Source organism: Carettochelys insculpta, chromosome 19 (assembly GCF_033958435.1).
Source record: "Carettochelys insculpta isolate YL-2023 chromosome 19, ASM3395843v1, whole genome shotgun sequence".
Taxonomy (NCBI): domain Eukaryota; kingdom Metazoa; phylum Chordata; order Testudines; family Carettochelyidae; genus Carettochelys; species Carettochelys insculpta.
In genome coordinates this window covers 5003992-5020235 of record NC_134155.1, presented here as the reverse complement: position 1 = coordinate 5020235, position 16244 = coordinate 5003992, and the positions used below count along the sequence as shown (strand labels likewise).

Sequence of the window (16244 nt, the reverse complement as noted above, 5' to 3'; positions counted from 1 at the left end):
GTACCCAGAGTCACATAATATTGTCAGCTAATAAATCAGACTTTTCCACTGTGGTCCTGCAAGGGCACTCAAATGGAATCTAGATATGCAATACTTTTAAACAAAGAAATAGGTGCCATATAGTTCTTCTTTAACCATGCTGATGTACAAATTAATTTGGGGGCCAAGTACATGTTATATGTAAGTATTTCTGTAAAAATAGAGTAAACTATTATCGTGCCAGTTCAACTATCACTTAAGTAAGCTAACATCCTATATATTAAACATTAAAACACTGGTGTAAATAACTGTTGATAAAGTGGAAGCATCGTTATTACAATAAGAACTTATTCTGTACAGGAAACAATTTTTTATTTTTGTGTATTATAGAAGTATCATGAGATTCCCACAGAGGTCAGAGACGCACTGTGTGTGGAGCTATATATGTAAGCAAAGGCGCCCAGCCCAAAGATCTTACAGTCCATGAAGATACAACAAAAGGTGGGGAGAAAGGCAGTCTTCTTAACTCCATTTTACAGCTAGGGAAAGAAAAGTGCTAGAGGTTACGTGATCTGCCCAATGTCCCACGGTCACCCTTTAACAGAGCAAGGAACAGAATCCAGATCTTTTGAATCCTAGTTCAGTGCTTAACCCAGGCCCACCCTGAACGACTCACTGAACAACATGGATTTTCTAGACCAGGTTTCTGTTTGTTCTTGATTTTCAGTTTTATAAAGGAAACCTAGAGCTGCTCCCCTCCTTGCCCAGGAAAGTCTTATCAATGTCAACTGTGGTTTCCTACGGAATCCCATGCCCATACCCACAGGAATGGTCTCAGCAGCTGGATGGTTATTCTAGGGATCATCAGCCTCCTCCCCGATACTGCTAAGAGGATACATCTGGGTATGTGTTTCGAGGGTGCAAAATGCTGAAACGGTTGCTTAGATAGGCCCCACTAGCTGATCCCTCAATCCGAAAGACAGTGACAGTATTGTAGTGTCTATGCGACCCTGTATACAGAAGAAACACAACATGGGTGCTTCAGAGTTTTATCCATGTCTCAATTTTTCCCGTGTTGATAATTAAAAAGTGTGAGCACCCAAACTATGCAGTACACGTAAGTTACACTCCCTTTATGCCACCCGGGCAGCATCAGCCATCTTAAGGCCCCTTTACACTGCCAGGGGGATGTAAAGGGGACTTAACACAAATCAGACTGAGGCCCACAAACACCAATAAAACCAAAGGGCAGAACTAGATGCATTCAGTAGCTGAACTCAGAAGAACGGCTACCATAGGCAAAAGGAAATTACCTGAACCCTAATGAACAGTTTGGCTTATTGGCTCATTTGTAATTTACTTGGCTTCCTTCCCATGGCTTCCATCCAACACCTGCACATCTCATGTTTCATGGGACCCAGCAACAGGTTTTAACTTGAAGGGCTCAGTCCTGCATTTTGTTGGAGTTGGTCTGTTTTCTTTCCCTTTGCAGAAAGCTCTGTTGATGGCAGTGACCTGAATTCAGTCTGGTTTTCGGCTTTGCATCTGTCAAGCTATTTATTTCCATTCTATAAGGAAAGCAGCTGGGCCAGGACCCTCTTTGTCCTGCTATCAGTTATTCTCACCAGGTAATTTCTTCTTGCCCTTCCTCAGGTCAGAATGACACAATCTATGTGTCTGGGGCACATGGAAGGCTCTCATTAAATGAGTGAAAAGTAGTTGAAGGAAAGAAACTTCTTCAGTGGAAGAATTTTCTCCCCTCACTTTTGATTCAGGGCTGTGGCCTCTCACAAAGAACAACTATTCCCTGGGTGTAAGGGGAGCCTCAATGGGGAACAATTTTACGATAATTACTGAGAGCAAGCACCAGAGCTGCTCCTAAATGGCTTTCGGTCTGGCCATGTGAGAAAACTAGCCTTGGCAATGCAGCACAAACAACGGTAGGAAAACAAACCCCAGCCCCCACTGCAGGAAAGCATTAAGGCAATGATGAGTTGTGTGTGTCGCAAGTCCATTTTTCAGGTGTATAAATAAATCCCAAGGGGCAATTAGAAGGAGCCAGGACCAGCTGGAGTTCATACAAGCCTATAAAACGGACAATCAGTAGCAGTGCTGGTGGCAGGCCTTTACTGCAAATGGAGGAGCATGCCAGATCACACATGTAGGTCTAGCTGTAAGGGCAGGTCTAAGACTTCCATGTTGCATAAGGGAAAACAGAGACATTGCTTAAGTCTGCAGCATTTCAGGGAGGGAATCTGCACTCACGTGACTGCAGGATTCTCCTGTTAGTTGTCCTGACATATTCTTCACGGGGGGAGGTTTTGCTTCAAGGCATCAGAAGATGGCCACCCGCACTCCCCGCAATGAGCACAGAGTGACTTTTCCACCCCTGGATGCTGCACATCACAATATGCCCTGTGTAACTGGAAACAGCTTCTTGGGTCCAGCATGGTGGCCAAGATGAGTGACACTACCCCTGTTCCTTGTGTTGGCTGGCAGAGGCCATCAAGTGCAGCACAGCATGACTGCAAATCTGAGCTTCTTGTCTCCGAAGGCCTAGACAGCACAATTCCTGAAGTCAGCGCCAAAGCCCAGCTCCCCCATAGCACGTGCGGACAATCCCAGGATGATGAATATATATTTATTCAACTGCACATTCTCTGTGCTTGGGCTAAGCACTTTGAAAAATGTGCCCCAGTGTACTCCGAGATCTACATTTTAATGCCACAACTCATTTACAGTTTGAGCTGTAAAATCACATCCAAACACTTCATACAACCAGACTAGTCCCCAAGGTGGTAATAAAGCAGAGCAAGACAGATTAGGAGCCTGAAAACAGAAACCACAGCACTTGAAAGGCTCCCATCCAACAGGAGTAGCTTTGCCAAGCTTGTGTTCTCTTAATCCCCTCCATTGATGACACATTAAACACAATGCCTCACTAAGCAAGAAAGACAGAGAAGCAGCCACAGTTTGTTTGTTTTATAGGAGATGAGCTGCTACAGAACGTTGTTCAACGCATCCAGCAGCTCCGGAGTCACTTAGAGAATCGCTTAGGTTTAACTAACCCTCTGAAGTTCCGATCAGCCGCTCTCTCCAAATCAAGATTTTTTGGGGCTGCTGCCAGTCTAGCACATGCTGCCTGAATATCACAATCTTCTTTCACATAATTCCGCTCATTGAAGAGCTGATCAAAGGCCTTCCAAGTCAGCAGGCAAATCCATTCTAATTATCCACAACATGCTACACTAAATAGCTAACTCCGAGCCAATCCGGGGCAGAGGAAAGGAAGATTACTTTTAAAAGCCCTACCACACGCCATGGTTTCTATTCTGTTCCTCAGCTCGAATCTCCTTGCAACTTCCTAAATTAGGCTATAGGTTGACCACATGCCCATACAGATGTGGAAGCCTCTTCCTCCATGCTATACTTTTTATCTAATAGAGGAGTGGGTTTAAGCACCCTAAGAATGTCAGAGAGGGGTTCACTGATGTTGCTCTTAAGTATCATCTTGAATTTCTACTAGCCAGTTTAATAGGGAGTGTGTGTGTACTGGCCCAAAAGGACAAAAATATGGCATACACTAAAAGACGTATCAGGTTCCTGGTGAGGAGTTTTCTTCCTGCAAATCTGGTTCAAGTTTCCTGAGCTGGTTTTAAGTTTTGCAACTTTAGATGCTTCCTTTCTCTTTTGGTCCTGTAACTGAAAACCAGCCCTTGTGCAATAATATTAGAATTAAGTGGCTGCCAGTGCAAAAAGTTACAGATAGTCACACCTAAAATGCAGGAGCATGTACATAGGATTTTCAGTGTTGGGTAGCACACAAAAGGTGCAATAACTATCACACAGTCCAGTCTATAACTGGATTGAGAGTCTTAAAGGCACACAGATATGGAGAGGGATTAAAACATCACATGGGTGCTGAGAAAGACCAAGGTACTGGTTGTACTGGTTCTGTTTAGAGGCAGGTCTTTCAAAAAACTGCAAATGTAACCTGACAAAGTCACCATCACCAGGAATTCTGAATAAAGTGAATTCTCACATCCAGGCCCAGTGCAGACAGCAAGACCCTTGCAATTTCAAAGGGCTCTGGAACAGGGCCACAGCGATACTCAGAGGTTCTTTGACTGGTAGTTTTCTAAGGTCTACCAAGGAACAAGTTTTGATCCACTTGCTCATTCCAGCTTAGATGAACTATTCCCAGCTGAGAGAGCAGGGTGCTTTATCCACAATTTACTTGGTGTGTGCTTAGCAATAAGGTTTAAAGGCAGGCAACTCGGCCAAGGAATTAAGACTGTGCTGTGAACAGCTGAGTAAATGGATTTTTCATTTATCACCATGTTAGCTTTAGAAAATTCAAGTGTAACCACACAGAGTTTATGCCCAACAAATTTTGACAGACAGCATTTTGTGCAGTGATTATGGGCAGTGTCATATGATTTATCAGTAACTGCTCCTTAATGTAAACTAATGCACACCCAGAGACAGAAAAAGGAGTACAACTCTCACGCTATCTGGCCTCCTGCAGAAGCTACTGGCTCTCTACACATCCCACTACATCCTCTTCCGCTAAATAGGAACCCAGGCTCTCATTCCAACAGCCACTGAGTAACTTGCCGCCTATACGATTTACTTTGGAAAGACTGGCACATGGTGTTTTTAAGCATGAGCTATAGCCTGTGCAGTGCTCTCTGCCCATACAGAACTTGACAGCCCTGGCCTCCTTCGTCCGGCTCATAGGCCTGCAGTGTTTGGTCTCAGACAAACAAAAGGAAGTTTAAAAAAATCCTGCCCATATCCCTTCAAAGTTAATTTAGATTTAGGAAACTGGTCTCTAAAAAGGCTTTAAACAAGATGCAGAAGCTGGATTTAAAATAGGGTTTGAAAAAGGTGGGTACTCAACTGCAATGAAAACGAGTGGGAGCAGGGCCCCTAACTGCAAAAGAGAGGCAGATTTAATCTTGCACCTCTCCCTCCAATCACTATTCATCTGTCTAGCACTGACAGGCCAGGAAGAGGCTCACCACAACGGCTTCACGTACCCGATCCTGATGACGGTCTTTACACAAATAAGACGCGCGAGGACAGGCTCATGCACTGTGGGTTTACTTCTGGCTAAATGAGCCTTCCCAGACTGCTGGTTGGCTTAAAAAATGTGTTCTGAGAAGCAGAAGAGCTGTCATGAGTGTTAGGAACTAGCACAGCTTTATACCGAGGAAGAGAGATTCCCATAACAAAGCCGCAGTTTTCTACCATATACCCACCAAATGCTGGCTGTCAACTTCTTCTGCCCTGGGACTCGAAATAGACACTTAAAACTGGTCTCTTCCAGAGGCCCATCCCAGAAGCATCTGCACTTAGAAAGTGGTGCTCCAGTGATCAGTGTTCCCTCTAATTTTTCCCATCCATGGGTGGAGTAAATTTTGTTCTGTGCACCAAGGCATTTGTGGATCGTCACTACCAATAAAAACACAGGCTGCTCACTCTGGGCACTCTGCTAATTACCTGGGCAGCACCTGAATCTCTCCTGGGTGGCTGCCCGAGTGCTCAGCTTACAGGGCATATGGTCAGTGATCCTTAAAACAGTTTATGGGCTGGCCCAGGCATGTGAAAAAGAAACAATGCAGACGGCTGAGCAAGCCTGCTTCAGCAGGAGACTCGAAACAAGGATTAGAAGCCCCTCACAATCTCATTGAGAGCCGCAGGTGACCCCCCATTGCCCTAGACGTGGGAAGCTCTTATAACCTACGTGTCAAAAGCCACTGGTCTAAAGTACCAAAAGGCCAATATATAACCAGGCTAGCAACAAGCAGGGACAGAGCAGAGACTTACTTGGCAAATTTAATACAGAACTGAGTGAAGTATTTTCTCGTGGAGGCCAGATTGTCACGGATGATGGGAACATTCTGCTTAATATGAAGAATAACAGACGTGACATAAGGGCTCTGGTCACCAACATGCTCCACATTCTGCCACTGCATCTGCATGGGGAGGGGAAAAAGACCCATTCATTCACCAGACTTAGACAATGTAAAAATACACTACAGTGTTAGAGTACTTAAGTGAGCAATGGCTTTTACCAATCCAGTCTTTACAAAGATCTGTAGAGTATCTCCATGGAAAGTCACCGTAATTCTTTAACTAGGTGGCCTTCTGTGTCAGCTGATTGATGACCAAACCCCTGTCAGAGAAACCAAGACGCCTTTGCTGTCTAAGAAGCATGGAGCCTGTTGAACAAGAGAGAAGGTGCGAAGAAAGAAGAGCTAGAATGGCTCTAACGTATCGACAGACAGAGCTGAGGTCAGAATGAGTAGCAATGCTTGTGGGTGGTGGAACGGTGTATTCAGATACACAGGGGGAGCACAGAGATAAACAACCTTGGGTGGAAGTTAAGAGGAAATTCCAGCCTGTTTGAACATTTCTTTTCACCTCTCCCAATTTCTTGAGATGAATTATCCCCCTAAATTCTGATTCTGGGCATATAACAAAGTGCCTGGAAAAAGGCTTGATTCCTGTATCGGAATAGGAGACCTGACACTGGTAGGGCTGAGAACAGCTAGAATAAGAGAGATGAAAAAATCCAGTGCAGCTGACACACTCCAAATGGGAGCTCAACTGACACAAACTTTGTATTCCTACTGGTGTGGAAGACTAGAATGCAAGACTCCAGCTCACCTGAAATACATACATAAAACTATAAACAGCAACAGAATAATGATTGAATCCCCTATCTGATTTCCCTATGCCTTCACTAGACATACAACTGAATAGCTGTCTGTAGTAAGACATTTGATGTTTTGACAGTGTTCAAAATCTATGTTGGAAACCTTCTGAAAGGATGTGAACAGCTGAGATCTTCATGTCCCTCACAAGACATCTTTGTTCATAGCTATTTCCCCCTCAGGAGTAAGAAAGCCCAGAGAGAGGCTGCTTAGTGCTCTTATCGTACACACATTGAATGCGTGATGGTAAAGACTCATGATTCCATGTTGCAATATGGTTCCAGGAAACTGATTAGAACAACCACCCTAACATTCAAGGAAGCCACAAAGATGAATTATGGATGAACAGAATACCAGAAAATTAGGATGGAAAACTGGATGTACTTTGAGGGGAAGAAAAAATACAGCTATTTTTGTTGTCTTTGGGAAATGTGTTTTCATGATATCTACCTTCAAATTTGCTTGCCCAAGCCCCAGATCTATGTGTAATCCTCCCTTGCGCTTTTTAACCTTTTTACAGATGCTTTGATTCCACAGGACTTTCCAAATTCAACTCCATGCAAAGGATGAGTGGCACAGGTGGCTTCACGTGTCAGAGCAGCCAAATCACCGCTGCCTAATAGGAGAATCTACACGTCACATACAAAGCCTTTTTAGCTAACAAAACAGAAGAGACACACATGTTCAGTAGTGCCATCATACATGCCATCATGTGCCAACAATGCCCAGATGCTTTGTATATTGGACAGACTTCTAACTCCCTTAGACAAAGGGTTAATGGGCACAAAACAGACATCAAAACACTCCAGATCCACAAACCAGTTAGTCAACATTTGAATGGAATGGGGCATTCTGTCAATGACCTAAAGGTATGTGTGTTACTGAAACAGAACTTTCGTACCGTTCTTCAAAGAGAAACAGCTGAGCTGGCTTTTATATTCAAATTCGGCACATTAACATGTGGTTTAAACCAGAACGGGAATCTTCTTAGTCACTATAGGGGCTCGTCTGCATACTTGGCTTAGTCTAATTCTTGACCTCTCCCCTCACCCCTCCACTCTCTGATTTTCTCACCTTGATTATCTTTTTCTGATTTGTCCTCCTTGCTTACTGTTTTTGGTTCTCTGTGCCTTAAATATTGAGTCTGTTCTGGTCTGGCTATGGTCTGAAGAAGTGGGTCTGTCCCATGAAAGCTCAACTAATAAATTATTTTGCTAGTCTTTAAAGTGCCACTTGACTGCTTTTTGCTTTGACATGTGTTCAGGACGTAAGAGGGACAGTCTTCTCTCGGCCTGTTTGTAGTTTGTAATTCTTATACTTCTCTGTTCAGACTAGTCCAACAGCTCTTCAGCTGCTCAGAGCAACTATGATGGCTGAAGAAATAGACCTAGTAACTCTTTCCTTGCCACATGTTCCCCGCACCACATATTCCCCCACTGATGGTAATTTAAAATGAATGCCTGGTCAGGGTATGCAGAGCACATTTAGAATCAACATAAAGGTACTGCTGAGCTGATGGGTTTCATTCCTAAAGCTTCTGATAACCAAGCTTATTAAAAAGTAAATTTAAATGATCTGGGTGTATGCATTTTTCAGTACAGCTCAGTGCACACATACTGAAAAGTCATCCCAAGAAATATGAACCCAATTTTTCTGGTAAAGGGTAAGTTTTCTCCTGTCATTTTAAAGTTACTCTTCAGGACTTTTATGTTTTTTTTTTCCTTTGTATTTGTCTTGGGCTATCTCCAAATAGTTTTTGACTGTATTATGCATAAACAACCAAAAATATTAAGTCTCACACACACACATCTTTGTGTGAGAGAGAAAATGTGACACACGAGATACAGACATTGAGAAAAAGGGATGAGCAACTGAGAATTGCATGGCTGAAAGTATAATGTGCTGAGGGGTTCAGCAAGGACCTTCGAAAAAAGCCCATCAGCAAAACCTGGGTGGTTTGCTACGTAACTAGAGTTGCAGAAATCCTTGCTTTTTATTACACAGATGGATGACAAATGTTCCAACGAAGGCAGTTTGTGTTACAGAACTGTGGTCGCTTCTTTGCAATAGTGTTTATTTTGCAAGTTGTGGTCCTTTCACTGAGAAACATTCAGCTTTGTGAGTTCTGTCAGCGCTACAAATCACAGCTTTTCTGCTGTATGCATCTTCTCTGCAGGCAGAGGTGTATTATGAGTTATTTAGGTGTATTATGAGTTAGTTCAATGCACAATCCGTACATAGGCTCATGCTGTGGGGCGAAGGGCTTCTCCAACACCTCACATAGGCCACTCTGTACTTGAAGCTTTGCACTGAGTTTCTTTTCATTTTCTGCATCCAAGTCAAGTGCGTTCTTCACTTTCAAGACCAGTTTTCCATCTTACTTTTCAGCTTTCACAGTGAAGCCATCTGGAGCAGAGACACTTTGTCCAACTGATCTATAAGGCACTTACCACCGCATAAAACAAATATTCTCTCCATACCACCCAGCCTCATATGTTCCTTATACTCCTAAAGCTGTCCCAGGACTAATTTCTTTCTCACTCTGACATCTTTTCATGCTACCTCTGTATCTGAGAAGCCTTCCAAATCCAATTGCAGCCAACAACTTCCCTCTCCTCCTCCAAACCCATTTCTGTCATGAGCTCTCCCAACACTGACTGCCTCCCATTGCTGAGTCTACTCCTTCTTGCCCTTTAATTGTTAGTCCAGCATACCCTTTTTAGCCAAGTCAGATTAAATCTTCAGATAGTGCTGTCTTTATGCCATTCTACAGCATCACCTATACTTAAAGCATTCTAATTATAAATACCACCCCTAAAATTGAAGGGCTAGAAGAGAGATCATAAGATGCAAGTGGTATCCCACAATAGCTGTGGGAGAAGTTATTAAAAGTAGCCCTCCACTTACAAGCAAAGAGGATACCCAAAGACTGCACATTTTGGAAGGTGGAGTCCTAGCTTCACTTAAGATTTGCCCAAAATATTCAAGATGAGAGCAAAACCAGGACTATTTCCATCTGAAATGGATATTCACATTATTTATTTTCCATGTGAAATCTCTCTACGACTAACGAAGCCAAGATATGCTTAGATGCTTGGGCATTTCATAATTCACTTCTGTTTCTCACAAATGCTTTCTCAAGAGAACAGCCATGTTGCAGAGTTAAAAAGACCCCAGAACGGCCTGGCTTGCAGATTGCTGAGGGCTTATCTACAGTGAAAGATCTGAACTAAGAGCGAGCGACAGCTCATGGTACAGGCTTGGGTTCATATTATAGGACAATAAAAGTTGATTCATAGGCACATTTTTCATACTTTCAAAACAGAGTGAAGTATTCCTCATCCAAATGTTAATGTCTCTGTAATTCATCTAGAGGGGTAACAAATAGGTCTTGAGAAACTTAAAATTCCAGTAAAACTTGCATACAAGCAAGTGCCTGTCTGCTACAAATGGAGGGCTGGGCGTTCACAGGACAAGTATTTACTTAGCAAGTTTCACAGTGCTTTGCATGTTTATATCTGATCACTCCCCTCACATGGATTTCATTATGCTGGTGTTCCAAGGACAGAAATAAATGGCCAGCCATATGCTGCTTTCCCAGCCCTGTGGTTTTGCTATGGTATAAACAACCAAAGCTCTGTGGTTTGGATGTACTATCTTAATAGGGATAAGGGCATCTAAGGGACTGACAGGGCACATAAGCAACACCTAACGTGCTAATCCCCTCCTCCCATAGTGTTACTTTCCTAAAAAACCCTCTTTCCACTTGGGACATACAAATACTGTTTGTAGCCACATTCCAACTTGCACTGTGACTGGGAACAAAGGGTAGTTACAGCTGGAATACATCACCAACCAGAATGCCATTAAAACCCATGGCAGCTAGGAAGTACGTTGATGCTACAAAATGGAGACCTCTGCTTAATATTTCTAAGTGGGAGAAAACTCAACCCATAGCTCAATTTACTTACATCATCCTCATCTCTGCCGAAAGCAACCGGGGCTTTTTATACCACGCTGGCAAGACAAACAACTCTGGGTTTCGGCTGACAAGTGAAAGAGGACAATACAATACAATTGCCATAAAACCCAAAAGAGCTGGTGACTGAGAAGAAGAGATTGGGCTTCAGCCTTGGCTGTCACAGTGCCACGTGTCACTGGGAGCATCAGAGAAGCGACAGAGCAAAACCTAGCCTTCTAGTGCCCTTTAGGAATCTCTGGACAAACAATTCACAAGCTAGCATTAGAACAGGGCTCAGAAAAGGCTTGGTAAAGCTCCTGGTGTGGAGAGGTTAGTGAGACAAAGTGCATATGGCATTCAGAGCTAATCAAATTTCAGAGATTCCCACAAGCAGGAAGAAGCGAAACGGAAGGACAGGGATGAACATTTACAGACAGCATTTACTGCTTGTGTGGTTTGCTTAGCCGTAAGAGAATGGAAGCTTGTACCGAATGTCACACAAGATTTCGTGTGGAAATGAAGCATGACTTGAGTTATAAAGCGGTGGCAGCCTTAAAAACCAAGTCAGTACCACACAGTTACTCACAGAATGGGGCAAAGGAAACATCCAGACTGAAACTGACCAGTGTCACTGAGCAACAGCTACAGAGTATGACTGAAGGCAACCACTTAAAAACCTACCTTGCTCATAGCGGTAAGGGCTGGGTCACAGGCTCCGTCCAAGTCCTGCACTAACAGCTGTATGCTGTTTGAGATCACACTGTAAAAATCAAGTGCATGCGTTACAACAGTACTCAGCAACCCAGTGCCAAAACTGACTTCTCTGAATGGTAAAGGAGAAAAAACATAGGCTGCGTTTGTACAGAACTGTGACGAGACATGCTGCTAGACGTTTTACTTCGCAGAACCCAAGAACTTTGCCCGTCAGTTACAGAGAAGTTGGCAGATGTGGTATAATCTACACAGAGACTATTTTATATATGGCCTTTCACTGTGGCAATGAAATCCCAGTAATGTGCCAGACCACTTACATGGGCAGTAGAGCTGGAACAATTTGGATAGTGACGATACCGAGAGCCACTGAACCAAACTGAAAACCCCACATATATAATGGAAACCGCTTCAAGAGAGGGAGTACAGCAAATCCCCAGCACTGCTACTTCCACAGCACCTATGTACATGGATCCCTTCCAATGACCAAACAATCCAGTGCTGGGGGCAGAGCTCACCTCTGAAACCACTTCGACCTGTCTTTTTCAAATTAACATTTCATGTCCTTTGCGCAGTTCTATACCATGCAGCCTTGGGGTGGCTTCCACTTGACATTCTGTTGTTCATATATTAACCACAAAACCTTACAATAAGGCTTTTAAATTATGCAGTTAAGACTGTGCATCTGGATGAGTTCTGAATGACTGTCTTCCTTTTGGCAAGATGACAGCAGATGGGTCATTTATAATATGCCCAGAATTGCACCAGTCAACTGTTCAAGTTTCTCCAGAGTTATAGGACAAGCTAAACCATGGACATTTAAAAAAATTAGAAATATTACTTAGAGCCATGTTTTATCCCATTACACTAAAGTTTGGACTTAAAAACCGTGGGCCAGTAGAGACTGCTTAACCTAAAACAACAGCGAAAGAACATTGTAGGTTCATCATCCCCATGAATGCGTGGCCCAGCAGTGATTTTACAGCAGACTTTCTCTAGAAGGGGTACAGGCCAATCACCCACTAAATAAACAGATTTTAACCTCAGTACAAGCCTTTCATGAATGAACTCTTAGTTCCCCTGATGAACTTTTGCTTTTTGCCTTGCAAACAATGCTGGCCTTGCCTGAACTCGCTAAGTTCTAAGGTCCTTCCCATCTCCCAAAATTCTGTAGGTGTTGCTTTGCAACTTACCTGCTCAAGGAAATTTTCCTTTAGATATTTAAATACAAGTTCTGACACAGATGAATGCCATTAACCAGCTATCAAATCACTCTGTATTGTTCTCCCCTCACAGAAACTCATGCAAGCTGTTAGATCTCTCCAGTAGCACTAAAAGCATGCAAAGACAGCAGCGGTGCCCTAAATAGAAAGATTGCTCCTATCCAGAATTTGTTTGTTTAAAAAAAAAATCACTTAGACAGGCAGCCTGTCAAAAATGAGCCTGAAAAATATTAGAGATGAAGCGGCTGCTGTCTTTAAAATAAACAATGGGGCATTTGCACTAAAATGAAAACACTTGTGGGCCATTACTACTTGGCTGCCGTGCCTCTCTGCCATCTGGTTGGCGCCACATGATTTACTCCCTAAGGAAACTACACAAGCTCGAGCAATAGCAAGATAGCTGGGATTGAGATAACTGGGCTGCCTGGGTACGTCTGAGTTCTACAGGGCTTCTGCTGTCAGCACAATGTAGGAAATAGTTGTGGTTTAGCGCCAAAATGAAACACGGCCAGTTTAATAGCAGGCAAGCAGTTCCTGACAGGCTTCCATATGTTAGGAGCCTACCTAGGGCTTCATCACCAGGCACAGAGTCTGGGGTAAAAAGCAATACAGAGCAAGTCAGGGAAAGAAATTCACCTTTTAAAATCAGCCTGAGGGGCTTACAGGAGTAACGGGAGTGCAGCAATGTCTGATTTCTAGCACAGCATGGACCAAACAGCAACTGCACACTGCATCATCATCTATGTCAGAGTAGCACCAGAATCTCTGATCGGAACGGGGCCTTGCTGAGTTCAGTGCTGTACAAACACATCTGTAGGCACATTTGTAGCCCTTTACAAACTAGCCAATTAATCCCCATTGCCCTGTGAGCAAGACATCTACAATCCCTGTTTTACAGGCAGTGACACCGAGGTATGGAGATACCACAGTTAGCTTTTTTCAAGGAGGCAAGGAAATGCAAGCCAGACACCCACTTGGTAGGATCAGAACAAGTCCTTAAGAAATTCATCTCTAAGAGACTTGCCCAGAGTTGCGCAGCAAAGCATCAGCAGAGCTGAGGTGTGGCCCTAGAAGACTCCTGGTTCCATGTTCAGACTACAGTTCAATTTGCCTCAAAAAGATATTGTTTGTTACCATCCTGTCACTTTTTCAAAGGACCCACACACCGATCCCAAGGACTAATGCTTCCCTAGCTAAGCGCAAATACAAATATTTTACAAGCATGCCAGTGATTTTCACCTTCTCTTATGCAATTACAAAGAGAAGAAAAAAATCAGCTGCTACTGACCCTCACGACACGTACAGTAAAACTGAGGTCAGGGTGCGTTACCAGAAACATTGTATGGCTTTATTTACTCCTAAGCATAACTAAGCACCAGATTCCAGTAGAAGGGATTTGTCTGTTGTTTAAAGAAAACGCCTATAGAGCAAACTCCGATTCATAAGTGTGTCCTATGCTGACCAGACACTGGCCAAAGCTCTATTCTGATTTAAAGGCCTAAAAAGCCTTTGTTATCAGACGTATCACTCCTGAAGGTCCAACTGAAACCCATGCAAAATGGCAGATGTGCAAATAGTCTGTCAAAAGAACTTCCAAGACCTCGTCTCATTAGCCACCAAGTGAGACAACCGCAACAGAAACTGAATGGCAACACAAAACAGCTGGGTCATAAAAACAGTTCATGGAAGAATGTAATGCGCACTCTCCCACTGCCTGTATCAGCAGAAATCTAGTACACGGCAGCATGGCAAATTACAGTCTCAATTCAGGGTTAATTTGCTTTGCTGTTCTCAATCAAGCCATGGAAAGTCTTTCCAAACTCAGCCATAGACAAGGAATTTGTTCTTCTTACGTGGGATATGAGAGCAAATACGGAGAAAGAGAGTTTGCTCAGATCAAAAGGAAATCAGGCTAGAGAAGGAACAGGAGCCCAAGGGTATGAAAATCCCACATGGGAATTTTGGTTCCCATCCTGCCACTACAGGGAGAGAGGAAGAATCACCTTAGCTGGAGCCAAACAGGAAAATGCTAGAAACAACGTTTCTGGTAGCAGCAGAGCAATATGAGCTTACAATCTTTACTAAATCATAGCTCCTGGACTGGAGAGCAGCATCAGGAAGCATGTACAGTAGGATTAAACACTTGCTCAATTAGAATTTCAAGGAACTATGGTTCTGTGATTAAGATCAGAGAGTTAAGGTATGTGTGTTCTGTTCCCTGCTTGGCCAAGGACTTTGTGTGTGACCCTAGGCAAACCAATTAATCACTCTGTCTCAGGCTCCTCAGCTGGGAGAAAAATGGGGATAGGATGACTACCTTCCCTCACAGGTTAAATGGTTGGGGAGAACTTTGAGGCCCTCTTATAGGAGGGGACACCAATGGTCTTATATGATATGGGAGAAAAATAATTTTAATGCATGGTCATTTCCCCCTCAATTACTTTCCTTAAATACAAGGATCTTGCATTGTGGGCCAAGCATTTTAACATTAAATGGTGTTTGAGAATGAAAATACTGCCGATGTACTCTGGGAAATTGCTGTAAGGAAGGAGAATGAACCAGGACGGCTTCCTTCTTGAAATGTAACAGTAATGGCAAACAGCTGCCAAAAGGCAAATGTTATTCCAGGCGGAAACTCGAATTTTCTTTCCTGCTCTCAGTCTTTTTGGTCCTTTGGCCATCATGATGGGGAACAACTGTATACGTGGTCAATACCACTCATGCTCTTGGGCCATCCAGGAGAAAGATTGGTTTTGTGCCTGGGAAAACCTTTCTTCCAGACTTAAGCGGGTAATGCCATGAGGTTTATGTCCTACATCTACCAGCCATTCTGCTAGTACCGGCCTCCATCACTGAACAGACGATCTCTGACATTTGTCAGCACTATGGAAAGATGCCCTGCTGGACGTACATGCTGAATGTATCCATCTCTCCCGTCAGATTGATTCGTTCCATGAGATTTGCATCCACTTTTTCTTTGAGCTTTTCTTCCAGCTGTTAGGGGACAAAACGGGTAACAGACCAATCAGCTTTCTACCTAAATTCATAACTTAGCAGCCTGCACTCCTGGAAAAGCCAGCTTCTTAAATCAGGAATGGATCCTAGACTATTGCATCTTGTCTGAGATTGGAATGGTAACCAGACTAGACAGTTCCTGTTTGTCCAAAATGCTAGGCTAGGAGTTCTCAAACTTCACTGCACCATGAGCATCTTCTGACAATAAAAATTTGTTAATGACTGCAGGAGGGCTGCACATCATTATGCACAGCAGAAATCACTATGCCAATTTCAGCACAGCACATTTCTGACTTTTTAAAATATAGACAAGCAGTGACCTTTAATTTTAAAACAAAACAGCTTGTAATATGACTTCATGCAGTCGGGCACCAAGGAGCAGTACCTCATTTCCTGATTTGCCATAGATTATCACATGGGAGACAGGATACAATATTACAGGGGTTGCCAAAGGAAGCTCACCTGTTGTGTCGTTGCCAGGCAGTACTCTGCAGTGCTGAGGATACTACAGATCAGACAGAGTTCTTCTATGGTAAACTTGGCCACTTCTGAGCCTTCCTTCTCTTTCAGCAGGCTGCTGATGGTCAGCCCACCACTGCTGCTTGTTGTTCTGGGGGAAGACAAATTTTGTGA

The 16244-nt window shown here is 43.4% G+C and overlaps 1 protein-coding gene across 6 annotated transcripts in view; it reads right to left on the bottom strand.

Annotated features, from left to right (window-relative positions):
- VPS53 (VPS53 subunit of GARP complex) overlaps window positions 1–16244 on the bottom strand; it is a 103459-nt gene that overhangs the window by 17868 nt on the left and 69347 nt on the right. For 5 of the 6 annotated variants that reach the window (XM_075013540.1, XM_075013537.1, XM_075013535.1 and 2 more), the window contains 4 exons: window positions 16074–16221; window positions 15508–15590; window positions 11344–11422; window positions 5812–5960 (listed from right to left, as the gene is read on the bottom strand). In XM_075013540.1, coding sequence (XP_074869641.1) covers window positions 5812–5960; window positions 11344–11422; window positions 15508–15590; window positions 16074–16221 — 459 coding nt within the window. The remainder of the gene's footprint in view (window positions 1–5811; window positions 5961–11343; window positions 11423–15507; window positions 15591–16073; window positions 16222–16244) is intronic. The other variant, XM_075013539.1, reaches the window with a different exon arrangement.